This window comes from Ambystoma mexicanum, chromosome 1q, assembly GCF_040938575.1.
Source record: "Ambystoma mexicanum isolate Mex_15411 chromosome 1q, UKY_AmexF1_1, whole genome shotgun sequence".
Taxonomy (NCBI): domain Eukaryota; kingdom Metazoa; phylum Chordata; class Amphibia; order Caudata; family Ambystomatidae; genus Ambystoma; species Ambystoma mexicanum.
In genome coordinates, this window is record NC_090922.1 from 1,462,081,065 (window position 1) to 1,462,093,437 (window position 12,373).

The 12,373-nt window shown below is 45.5% G+C and overlaps 1 protein-coding gene across 1 annotated transcript in view; it reads right to left on the reverse strand.

Moving 5' to 3' along the window:
• Positions 1-12,373, reverse strand: part of HECTD3 (HECT domain E3 ubiquitin protein ligase 3) — a 623,726-nt gene that overhangs the window by 165,421 nt on the left and 445,932 nt on the right. The window contains exon 12 of the mRNA XM_069642356.1: positions 8,588-8,652. Coding sequence (XP_069498457.1) covers positions 8,588-8,652 — 65 coding nt within the window. The remainder of the gene's footprint in view (positions 1-8,587; positions 8,653-12,373) is intronic.

Here is a 12,373-nt window from a genome sequence, read left to right on the forward strand (position 1 = left end):
TTTTTTTTTAAAATAAGCACTAGCTGCGTTTTTTTTTTCTAAGTTTTCCGGGCTGGAGGAGCCTGAGAAACTCGGAAAGAAAAACCGCAGCGTTTTCAAACACAAGGGGAGCACCGGAGACCCAAAGTGAAAGCCAGGGCAGGCAGAAACACAACGCGGTTGTGTTTACATGCCGCAGTGTTTCTGCCTACAGCTGATTTCCCATTTGGGGCTCTCGGGCTCCTCACGGGGGCTCTCCTAGGAGACCAAGCACAGGGAGTTTCGGACACCTCCCTCACTTCCTGGCCACCTCAGACACTCGGGCGGCAGAGGCTGTCTTCACTCCTGAAGCCCGCCAAAGGCGAACGAACAAAGGGACCAAACCTTATTTGGCGTGCAGAGACAAACTCTAGAAGGACCGTTCCACAAAGAAATGGGGAAAAAAGAAGACCGGGACCTGTTTAAACAAAGATGGCTCAGACACCATCTTGAAAAACATGGCTCCTGCGATTTAACGTTACCGGAGCTACGAATAGTTTGCTGTCGGGACAAATCATGGTAGTTCATTGTAAAACCACTGCCACCAGCCATTCTGAGAGAAAAGGGTAGCATTCGACTGATACATGAGTATCTAGACATAGGGGATACTAAGTAACCCCTACAGCACTCTAATGTAAGATAGGGTGTTCTGGGTCTAGTAAAGACAATTTCACTTTACTTACTCTGGGAAACAGTAGATTATATCCCAGAGAAGGTATTTAAAATGTTTCCATGTGCCACTGCACTGAGGGTGCTGTGTGGCACAAATGAAAAGATGATGCCTATGGAGTTGTTTAGACTCCATAACCAAAGAAAATAAACACAGAAAACAAACTGAAATTAAAAAGTTCAAAGTCCCAAAGTTTAGCAAAAGAGCTGGAGGGTTCTAAGGTGGGAAGAATTGGCACATTTATGAGAATTCTCCCTAATACTCATTCAGTGGTTTGCACAGAAAAAATCCAGCTTACTGACCGTGGAAATCTATCTTTAGGGCACCACACCTTGAAAGGCTTAAGGGCTCTCATGGGTTACATTTACACAGGGGTGAACGCTTAAGCAGGCTTGGGATGAGGACTGGTTACATCAGTGAACCATTCTGAAGAAGCAAAAGGGTCAGTGGGCCCAGATTAGAGCCACAGTTTTGGACTTTCTCCCCAACAATACCTACAGCCCAAATCTACCCAGGGGATCTCCCGCTCAGGTACACCTCAACAGGCAACTCCAGCATCAATGTTCCAAAGCTCCTCAACGTTATCGAAGAGTGTTGGAAGCTTGTTAGGCTTCCCTACGAAGGTACAGTAAGCCTGCTCCAGGCAGGATTCACTACCTGAGATGTCAGCCTCCCCTACCTGGGTACCCGGATAATTGAGAAAGTCTAAACTTGCGTAAAACACAAAGATTGCAACAAAAGGTTTGTAAACACCAAATCTGTAGATTCATTTCTAAAAACAAGGTAATTGCACATAGCTGGCGGCTAGCATTGTAAGTTGCAGGAACAATGGAAGCCCTATACATGCAATATGAATGATGTTTCTTTGCATATCCTACCCTTTATAAACATTGTGTGGCTAACATGTCCTACTACAAAATGTTTTGATTCACAATAATTAACTAAATACCACTGCATGAAGCATACAGTATGTCCCTGTATAAATGAGAGGACATGGGAAGCAAGGGAAGCAACACAGATAAGTCTGATGCCTGAGAGAAACCACAACAATGCCCATGTTGAAATTGGCATCATAAGACTGTCCCTCGATCTTACTATAGAACGTTTATTTTATGGGTCTGCAGATTTCTATGATTTTACTTTCTTGGGTACAGAATGGTCCTGAGGACAGAACAGCAGGCTGACCATGGATTAATGACATAGGCACCAAGACCCCAAAGTGATCTATCCAAAGTGATCAATTTCAGTGCAATTCCCAGACCAAAAGTAAGGAAGCTGAATATGCAGCAGGGATTTGCAGATCACTTAACAGCGCATGGCATGCTCCACTTTTAAGTGGCAGATGCAGCAGAAGATTTAAACATTACTTAATTTGACTGCAATGAAGTGTGTGTGAATGTGTAGTTGGAGTATTAATGTTAGACTTGGTGGATTTCACTAGTACCACTGGCTTTACTCGCAAGCCCCTCTGACATATTACAAGAGAAACAGGTAGGTGCTAGGGAGAATTATCGTGTTTATGCTTCATCCCCTCTCCTAGTGCGATCCCAGCACTTTTTGCTGGACTTCTGGACCTTTTCCTTTAATCCTGAATGAGTGGAGCTTTTTTCCACTCATTCGTTCTTATTGGCTCTGTCTTTTGGAACTCTATTCTTTGTAATCTATAACTATGGAATTTATTTTACTCCATGTTGGGCAAGAATTAGTGCAGTCCAACTGGTGTGGGACTACACAAGACTTATCTCTTGGTATTAGGTAACCCACCTTTTAATATAGGACTGTACTACACAAGTTGGTAGTGTGACTGAGCAGCCTGGCTTATTTTAAGAGGGGTAATGTGAGCAGTAGAGCTGTACAATGAAATCAGTAAATAAAAGTATCAATTTAAACACCTACACACTTAAAGTTATATAATAAATTATATATTTATACACAAGGATATTGAAAGCATTCTTTAAAAAGCAGTAACTAGCTGTAACATTAATCCCAAGTTAGGATTCAATTAAAAAAGTTAACAATAAAGCAGGTGAGTAATTCATTCATATGTTACACATGTTCGAGCACCCAGAGGTGACGTCAGTTGAGGTCAGTATAGCATTTATATAGTATCACTTTTGCAGCATTGAGTTATTTAAGAAAGGAATGGTGATGATTAGATCAGATAACACAAACAGTTGGAACAATGCCCCAAATGAGATGCTCTTAAGCAACAAGAATCACATAAATCGCCGGGCGGTCCTAGTGTGAGGGTCGCCACGGATTACTCTCAGGGGATACTCTTATGGTGTGTGGTGCATACAAAGGACAGAGGTGAGTTCTAACTATCCCTGCCTAAGTCCCCACGGTGATGTGTCGCTTATCTAACAGTGACAGGAAACTGATTGGAATAGCTACCAATTTCTAGTATGCACCTATCATCAGCTGGTATAAGGGGCGAGTCTCACACCTGGATCAGACACACTATGTAGATGTAAAGTGTGTCCAATGACTGAGCAGTAAAAATTGAGAGAAACAATGAAGCTCAATCACATTCGTTATGTCAGTCTACTTGTGATGAAAATAAAATGTAATGGCCTGTAGAGTTCGCTATGAGTGTGCAGGTAATAAAAGATGACTAAAGTCATCAGTTTAGTAAAACCGGGTACCGAAGTTACCAAACCCTTATATATAAACCTCTAGAATGTTTACTATTAGGGGGCCTCAAAAATAGGCGACTGAAGACAAAACTAAAGCTTCCACAGGACGGGGGAGGCATGGGAAGGCACCCACTTAAGTGTGGAAGCTATAACCGATATGTTCTGTGTCTACCGGTTTCAGTGGTTTTTAGTTGAGTTCACCCACTTTCTTCAGGACAGTCTTCATTGGGTACCAGAACGAACTGGAGAGAACAAGGGGAGAGGATGGATTGCAGGTTACTTGAATCCTCCTTATTGGTACTGCTATACAGTCTGTGAAAGAAAATCAGTGGCCCTGCACTAGGTTTTCTCATACACCAGTGTAGATGGCTGTACAGTGTTTCTGTTGGTGCGTTACAGTGTTGGTGCGTTTTGCAACAAAGTGCGTTGTGGCATGGGATTCACTGTATTTGTAGCGATTCCAGAGCTGTGATGAGTAACGTCAAGCTTAAAAGTTTCTCACATCAGGGGGTCTAGCTGTGGAAGGATCTGCAAGGCTGCGGGGCAGTCGTATGTGTCAGTTTGGATTCACTGGATTAGCCACGAAAATTCGCCAAATCCCTTGAGGCAAAGTGCTGTGCCAAGCGGGACCGTGGCAGAACGTATTCTCCTATTCTTTCTATGGACAAATGGGATCTTCTGCAACGCACAGTGTTCTAGATCAGAACAGACTGATAGGTTATAAGAACAGTTATATTCTCCCAAAAGGATGCAGGCAGTCTATCATCCCAGCATTAAAGTGAACAACATTTAAAACCTGTAAGGGAACAAGCACTGCCAAAGTCAATAGGTTCAGAAGGAAGCCTTTAAGAAGCCTGGACAGTCAAAGTCAATGGGCAAAGTCAAGTTCTGATGCTCTTCTTATTAGAAAAATCTTCTTAAATATTCAGTGTTCAAAAGAGAAATCACAGCAACTCAAGGGGAGTCTCCTTTAGAAAGCACAATCTGTAATGCCAATGCAGGTAAGTTGAGGACAACTTAATGTAGGGTTAAATCGCACTCCCAAAGATAGGAAGCACCCCAAATGGCAAAATGACCATGTACCCCAACTCATCAGTACCTTTGAAATGAAGAATTTGTTCCAGCTGGATGCCTTCTGGATGCATTGCAGCAGCCCCTTGTTCCTGGTCCTTGGTCGTGGTGATGAAAGGGAGGAGGTCTGGCGGGCTCCAGGGGCAGCACTCGAGAGAGGGGCTCCGGTTAGGATCTCCTTGATCCCTTTATCATGAAATCTGGCGAGGGGACACTGGATGCGGATTTCCTGCTTCTGTAGGGTCCTCTGGATGCCCACAAAGATCTGGCTAGATTCTGAGTTCGGAAAACAATGCACTCACAATAGGTTGCAGTACGCCGGGTATTGGGCTTCTGCAGCCGTGGAAAGTCGCAGCAAGTCAGGGGTTGCGCCAAAATAGAGTTTGTCTCGAGTCTAGTTGGTCCCACCAATTGTAAGGGAGGAAGTCCCCCTTTATGGGTCCCCGCCGATTCGAAAACGGGGTTAGCATAGCTGCAGGGCTTCACCGGGAACTTTGCGGTCCATGTGGTGCTGCTGGTGTCTTCTGTCATCTTCTGCTTCGAATGTTGTCATCCAGTGTTTGACTCTGCTCTTAGTATCAAAATCCTCGCTTTTTATGCACGTTCCCATTCATTCACAGCCATAGGCTGTCAATCACACAACAGGGACAGTCAGCATGCCAATTGGAACTGGTTTCACTCAAGCACACCTAGAGACAAAGGACAGGGAAGTTTCGACGTGTCTGGACCCATCCTCACTTCCTGCCTTTCCTGACACAGTGGAGCCTGGGTGAGCCCGCCAAATGCAAAACACACAAACGACTGAAACCTAAAAGCCCAGAAGAAACTGACAAGAAAGGGGAGGAAAAAAAGAAGACAGGGGCCATTTTGAGAAAAGGGTCACCCTTGAGTGCAGCACTGCACCAGAGGTATAGTATAAACAGTGAAAGAAGTGAGTAAAGGCCTATGCATGCGCTCTGCACACTCTACCTCAGTAATAGGATTGAGCTGCGTTGCAAATGTCAGGGCCAGGTACCGACTAGATGCCTAGAAAAATAGATAATTTGAACAGTGTGACACGCAGAAACGCGCTCTTCCCAGATTCCAATCAGATATTCTAATACAAAATGTCCAAAATTAGAACTGCAGTAAGATTTAAAAAATGTTTTAATGAAGTAATCCACGAAAAGTCAGCCGACACGCGTTTCAACTAAACGTCGTTCTCAAGGCTAATTATTCAATGTTATGTTGATAAGTTGCTAGATTATAAATTCATGTCTTCTAAAGAAATGCAACCTTGATAATGGGCGTACGGGTATATGCAAAGGTACGTTGTATTCTAATGTGCCCCTGTGAGCACAGATTCGGTTCTGAGATCAGCAATAATGTCCCCCAATGGACACACCGTGCAGCAGGCTGATTATATGGGCTTGATCCCTTCAGTTGTCAACAGTGTTCTGCAGCAGAGGTATAGGCCTGCAGATACATGTCACTAGGTAGTAAAAAAAGAAATCACTTCCACCAGCCATTCAAGTGAGTTAGTGTAACCAAAAGGTTACATGAGGAATCTGTTAAAGGAGTCACAATGTAACCGCACAGCACTCCACATAGAGTGGCGTGTGCTGGACCCATAAAGTAAAGGTAAGTAAGACGGGGGTCATCTTACTATTTTTGGGAACAGTCATTCACCCAAGAAAATGTAGTTAAACATTAAGAGATATCCGAGGGACTTCTCAGAGGCATTGCAAAAAAGGTGATGTGTGTCGCAATGCAAAGGCAGATGCCTATGGAGTTTAGCAGCCTCCATAAAACAGTAAGGAACATAGAGAATCATACTCAGGAAAACACATGAGTGAGTGAGAAAAAGGTCCCACAAACTCAGGAGTAAACATTTAAAAGCCCTGAGTCCAGCAAAAGAGCTGGGGGTCTCTAAGGTTAAAGTGAATTGGCACAGAAATGAAAATTCTCCCCAACACTACACAACTCTTAAAGGCATCTGCATTTTACTATTGCAGCTCCAGCTCCAGCTGCTTTGGGTCCTCCTTTGAGATTATTTTCATTATCCTAGAGTAACTACAGTTCTTAAGGATAGAGAGAAACTTAGTAGCTTGTCTAAAACTTTATAATCTGATAGATTGACACACACCTCCTTATTTGAAGTGCCAAAGGGATACTTAGTATCCCCCTTCTCTCTGCTCCTGTGACTTTTTAGTCACATAGACCATCTCCTAGTTATGGCTGGTAGCAGTGGAAGTGTTCTACCAACTATTGTGTAATTGTTGTACTGCATGTTATGTACATGGCATTGGTAGTGCGTGCACAATAGGGGCACCCATCTACCAACTTGGGGCCTCTCTGCTTTTTCGCCATTACTAACATGCTTGTTCTTTGTTAGCCCTTCTTCTACCGAACCTGGCAGGGGGAGGTTAGTGTGTGTTCACATTTGGAGGGAACCCTTGGGTGTCCCTGTATAGGCTCCAAAGTGTCTGTGCCGGCAGGAAGTGGGGGAGGAGTTATCCACCCCCTGTCCTTTGTCTGCCAGAGTGCCTGAATAGTGACTGGACAGCCAAACACCCCTTTCTGTAAATTGCTGAGAGAGATAGGAGCAGAGTGTGTGCTGGAATTATATAAAAGGTGAGGATCCTGGAGTGAAAAGTAAGTCAACCACTGGAAGTTGAAGTAACCGAAGATGACCAGAGACGCCTGCAGACCCTTTGCAACACTTGAAGCGAACACTGCTGTCCTGACCTCGTTTTCTGTGCAACAGGCGAGCTCCAAAGAGGAAGACTCCTTTCCTTTGGCTGGTGGGAACAACCAATCCCAAGACAAACTTTGATTTGAGCAACCTCCTGAGGTACTGTGAGTTTCCAGTACTGCAGAACCCCAATACCAGGAGACCTGCTGCCCATTTCGAGTGCATCGTCGTGGAAAGGCAGACATCATCCAAATCTTTGCTGAGTCGTCCAGGACACTCCAGAGATCCGATCCAACTCCCCATTCCCCATCATCAAGAGTGCGGGACTACAGAAAAGGCACCAAAACTACAGAGTGAACCAACAAGTTGCTGAAAGTTGTGCCAGTAGTCCTACCTTGAGACTGCTGCTGAAAGAACCCATCCATTGTCCTGCCTTCAGTCATCAGACCAATAAATCCGGTGGTCGGGAGAGAGCTGCAACATCGGAGAGCATCCAGCATGAACATTTTCTTCTAACCAAAGGTACTGTGGGGAAAAAGGTATTGCTTACCCGATTCCAGAAAGTCGCTCCAGAGCATTTAAGTGCATGCAGAGGTGTCCAGGGCAACCCCATTTTACCTGCGACTCAAGCCGCTGCTTGTGTCCCTTTAGCAAGTCCTTTGGCAGGGTCTCCTACGTTAGTTAAGTCTTCTTGTACCTTCCTAGAGACTAGAAAGTATTTGCAGGAACCTTTGATTTATTCTACTTTGCAAGAATTTAAACCGATAAAAAATGCCTTTTAGCCAGGGTTGCGTTTCTCACTTTAAACAACTTGCTGTCTTGCCAAACTACCTCTAGAACCTGAAGCTCTGCTAGAGTAATACTAACCAACAGTTTTCCTCCCCATAAATCACAATCCTATTTGTGTATGCAGACTAAATCCAATTACCGTACTATTTTGTAGGTGTGCAGTATTACCGATAGTACTGCCAAACTCCTGTAACAATTATATGTGTTCAGCAATGACCAACTAAGAAGTAACTATTTGAAAGCATTGAAAAATATAACTGCGTGGGATGGTTTATTGTGCTAAGTAATTAACAGTGACTGAATATACATTTATGTGTGTTTCTTTGATGTGCTTTACTTGCTGGTTTCAGTGTACTTACCTACAGCTCACATCATCCTCTTACAGATGAGCCTGACTGCTCTGCCACTCTACACCAAAATACTGAACTAGTACAGACTGATACTAAGAGAGGCGGATCTACAAACCACTGGGATAGTTTACTAAAGTCTTACCTCCAAGTAGGACTTTAGGAAAACTCCCCTAACAGTAAATATAGTTGATGGCCAAATGGAATTAAGAGGTTTTAACATCCCTTATCAAAACGCCTTTCACAGAGAAGCCACTCATGCAAAAGCTTATAGAATTCTCTCTAGACTGCAGTTCAGACACTGCAATCCTTCGTGCTGTGATAGACAGATTCCCTGGGGCACACAATCTGCATTCCATGCTGTGGTTCGCATTGCATTTACCTTGGTCAATGATCCCCTCAGCGATGAATTTGCACTCCCACCACTGCTCGTAGTGCACCGGCCACCTGGAAAAACAAGTAGCAGAACTGTTTTTTTTTTGTTACTTTAGGTGAGGTACCAAAGTGAAAACTGTCCCACAAGCAGAACTGTCTGATAGGGGTTGCTGTGTTAGTGGTTATTGTACAATCCTGCTCTATAGCACCCTATGCTGTTCCAGTACAGTGACAACGCTACCAACGAAATAACAGCCAAATAGTTCTACCTCAGTGCAGCTCTGATCTACAACAGTCATAAAAGGCACCCTCATATCACCAAGTAAAGAGGGTCTCAAATAGTAAAGATGATGGCACATTTATTAGAAGGGAGTAAACACGCAATTTTCATTCCCATAGGCAGTACCTTTCTTAAATGTGTACCAGAGTTTATGCTGATTTTGGCAACTCCTTTGCCCATTTCAAGCCTTTTTCTCGTCATCACGTTTAATATATCTAGGTTAGTCTCTTAATCTCTGTCATTTAGTGTACACAGTTAGCTTTCCTTCCCTTGGATATCTCTATATTTGTCTCTCAGTCAGAATTTCTCTGCATCTATCCCAGTCTCACACTGTTCACGTGATCGTGTGTAGCCTTTTCCTGTCTGCAGCTTTCCCCTTTTCATCAGTCAACCTTTTTACCCCTGAATCAGTCCATCACTCTCTCACATTGGGCCTCATTATGACCCTACCGGTCCGGAAAGAACAGTGGTGGTAAAACCTCCGCCACTGTTCTTTCCGGACCGGCTGATTAAAAGTCCTGCAGGCGGGAGGTGTCACTCCCGCCAGGTCTGACCTGGCGGGTTTAACAACATCTGCCTGCAGGCGGACATGGAAACACCGGCTCTGTCAAAGACGGAACCAGTGTTTCCGTGATCCCCATCCCCATGGAGTCCTTAGGGACTCTACACCAAATTCCCAATGGGAATGGGGACTTACAGAATTCCGCCTCTGGAATTCCCGGGTCACCGGGGTCGCAATGCCCCGGTAATTCCGGGAATCACGGAGGCGGAATGAGGCCCATTGTCTTTTCATTGCTAACAGCACTTCCATCTTTATGGCTGCCTGCCTCACACTCCAACTGTGACAGATCACTTGCTGTGGCCACCTCTGTGTGCCTGTCAATTTCCTGCTCTGTGACATTCAGAAAGACACAGAAACCTACATTTTACTCCCCTTTTGAAGGCACTGTATTTTTATCTTTCAGATACGCATTTGCATTTAGCCAGTGTTTTTTGCCTGTGTTTCTGTGGCAGTCTGTGTTTACACCAGTCTCTCTCTTTCTATATATGTTTTGTTCACTCTCCTCGATTGTCTAGGAGCAACAGTTTTTTCGCCTCAGTGGTTATCTCAGTCTCACTGCATCAAGGCAATATTATGGATGTCTTTGACAGAGTTATTTTCTGAGGGAAGTGGGTCATCTGGCTACTACATTATATAGCGTACCAATGAACACATTCATTTTCTCGCATGCACAACAAGGACCATGGAGTGGTCAAGGATCCCACTGGCTCTCTTTTTGGGTCTATTAGTTTACAACACTATGTCTGTGACAGTCTGTCTGTGCATCCTGGGATTTATCCCATTTGCTTTCTGTGATGAATCCAGGGAATTCGTCCCTTCTCCCCAATGGGATGACGCACCTTTTGCAACTAGAGGGACGAGCCTGCTATGATTACCACCACACCAGGGGCAGGACAAGCGGGATCCCACTGGGGTTCCCCCCTCACCCCATTTATTCTACCGTCCTGTAGCACGGATTCCAAGTCCTTATTGGTTATATGGGGACCGAGTAGGGCAGTAAATTACAGGGTCCTTTCAAAATGGATGATTTGGTTTATGAGACTGACATGTTGACAGCTTTACGAGAAGGGAGGAACCAATGGATCCTCCCAAAGTTTTTCAGGGAGGAACAGAAGGGTCACAGGAGCCTGGTTCAAGAGGAGAGAGCCAGTTGGAGAGTGAAAGAGACCCCCCCCCCTGCGCCAGCCACGCAGATGAGGGAGTGTCTCCCTCACAGGAGGAAGAGACACACAGATGATATGGCTGGGAGGATAGGTCAGGGGCAACGCGTTTGTCTTAGCAGCAAGACAACGCATAGCAACACACGTTTGCATCCTGGTCTCGCGCTTAGGAACTGGTCTCCAGTATTAAGTGCGTTATAAAAGAACAATTATAATTATGGTGGGAGAAGGGCCAAGAAAGCCCAAGGAACGCTGGTGCTTCGGCGAAGGTGGGGAACCCAAGACTCTTAGAGCCAGCGAGAAATAAGGAATCAAAGCGACAACAAAAATGGCCTGCCGTCCTGTCTATCCCATGCCAAAGTCCTGTCAGTCCAGAATGGGAGGACTTGATACTAGAGACCGACCGCACAGACCAGAGAGAAGACGAAGGCACAGGTCCATGTCTGCAAGAGAGACTGCCTCCACTAAGGAACACCACCGCTGGAAAGCAGGTTTGCAGCATCCAACAAGGAGCGGGTCGAGGGCGATGAGGCCACAACTGAGCCCACACCGCCCACTATGGGGTAAAAGAACTGACAATCAAAGCAAGGCTGAGAAAGCCCTTAGCCCACGCCAGGCTGAGAATCTGAAGATCCCACAAGGTGCATCGAAGCAGGGCTATGAAAGCCGTCCGAGAACCCATATACCCCACGAGATAGTGAGAGAAAACCTATAACCAAAACTGGGCTGCAAAACCACATAGGCCACCCAGGGCTGGGAATCAAGATCGCCCACGAGTGGATGAGAAAATCAATCAACAGATGAAGCCAAGGCCCGCCCAAGACACAAAATACTCTACAGAGGGACAAGAGGTTCCACCGCCCAAGCAAGGATGAGCAAGTCAATTACCCAAAACGCTACCAGGCATAAATTACCCCAAGCTGGGGTGAGAGACATTTTCAGTTTTGTGAATACTGACCAACCCAGTTCAAGAGAGTTCTTTGCTGTTGCGGAATAGATGGAACTGCTTAAATTGCCTAAAAAGGCCTTTTTGCTTGTCACTCCTTTCCTAGGCAAACTCCTTGAAAAGCTGTCCATCTCCCAGCTTAATCTTCACACTGAATCTGTTGGTAGTCTCCATGACCATCAGTCTGGCTTCAGAGCTGCCAGAAGCACGGAAACTGCTCTCCTGAACATCCAAATGAAGACCTGCTCTCCAACCTTGATTCCAACACCCAATGTCCTCATCTTACTTGATCCCTCTTCTGCCTTTGACACGGTCAACCATGCCATCCTGCTCAACCATCTGTGATAACCTGGGTATCACGATCAGGCCCTGGCCTAGCTAACCTCCATCCTCTCCGATCGATCCTCCCAGGTCCAACTTGGTCCTTCCTCTCCCCTATCTCTACCTGTGGTGTTCCTCAGGGGTCTAACCTCTCTCCCTGGCTGTTCAACCAATACCTGGCACTTCTTGCCCACCGCATTGCCGCTCTCTGCCCCAACTTTCAGTGCAATGCAGATGACACGCAGCTAATTTTCAGGCTCCCTTCTGCCACCTCTTCTCCTTCCTTCATCTCCGACTGCCTGTCCGCCATCCAGGATTGGTGTGCTGCCAATGATCTCTGCCTTAATTCCAGTAAGACTGAGATTCTCCTCATCGGCACACCTGCTCCCTCCTTGCCTGCCACTATCTGGCCGGCCTCTCTCGGCCCTCTTTCTGCTCCCATCTGTGAGGCTAAAAACCTCGGGGTCATCTTCGACTCCACACTCTCCTTCGCTCCTCACATCTCTGACATCTCTAAGAAGTCA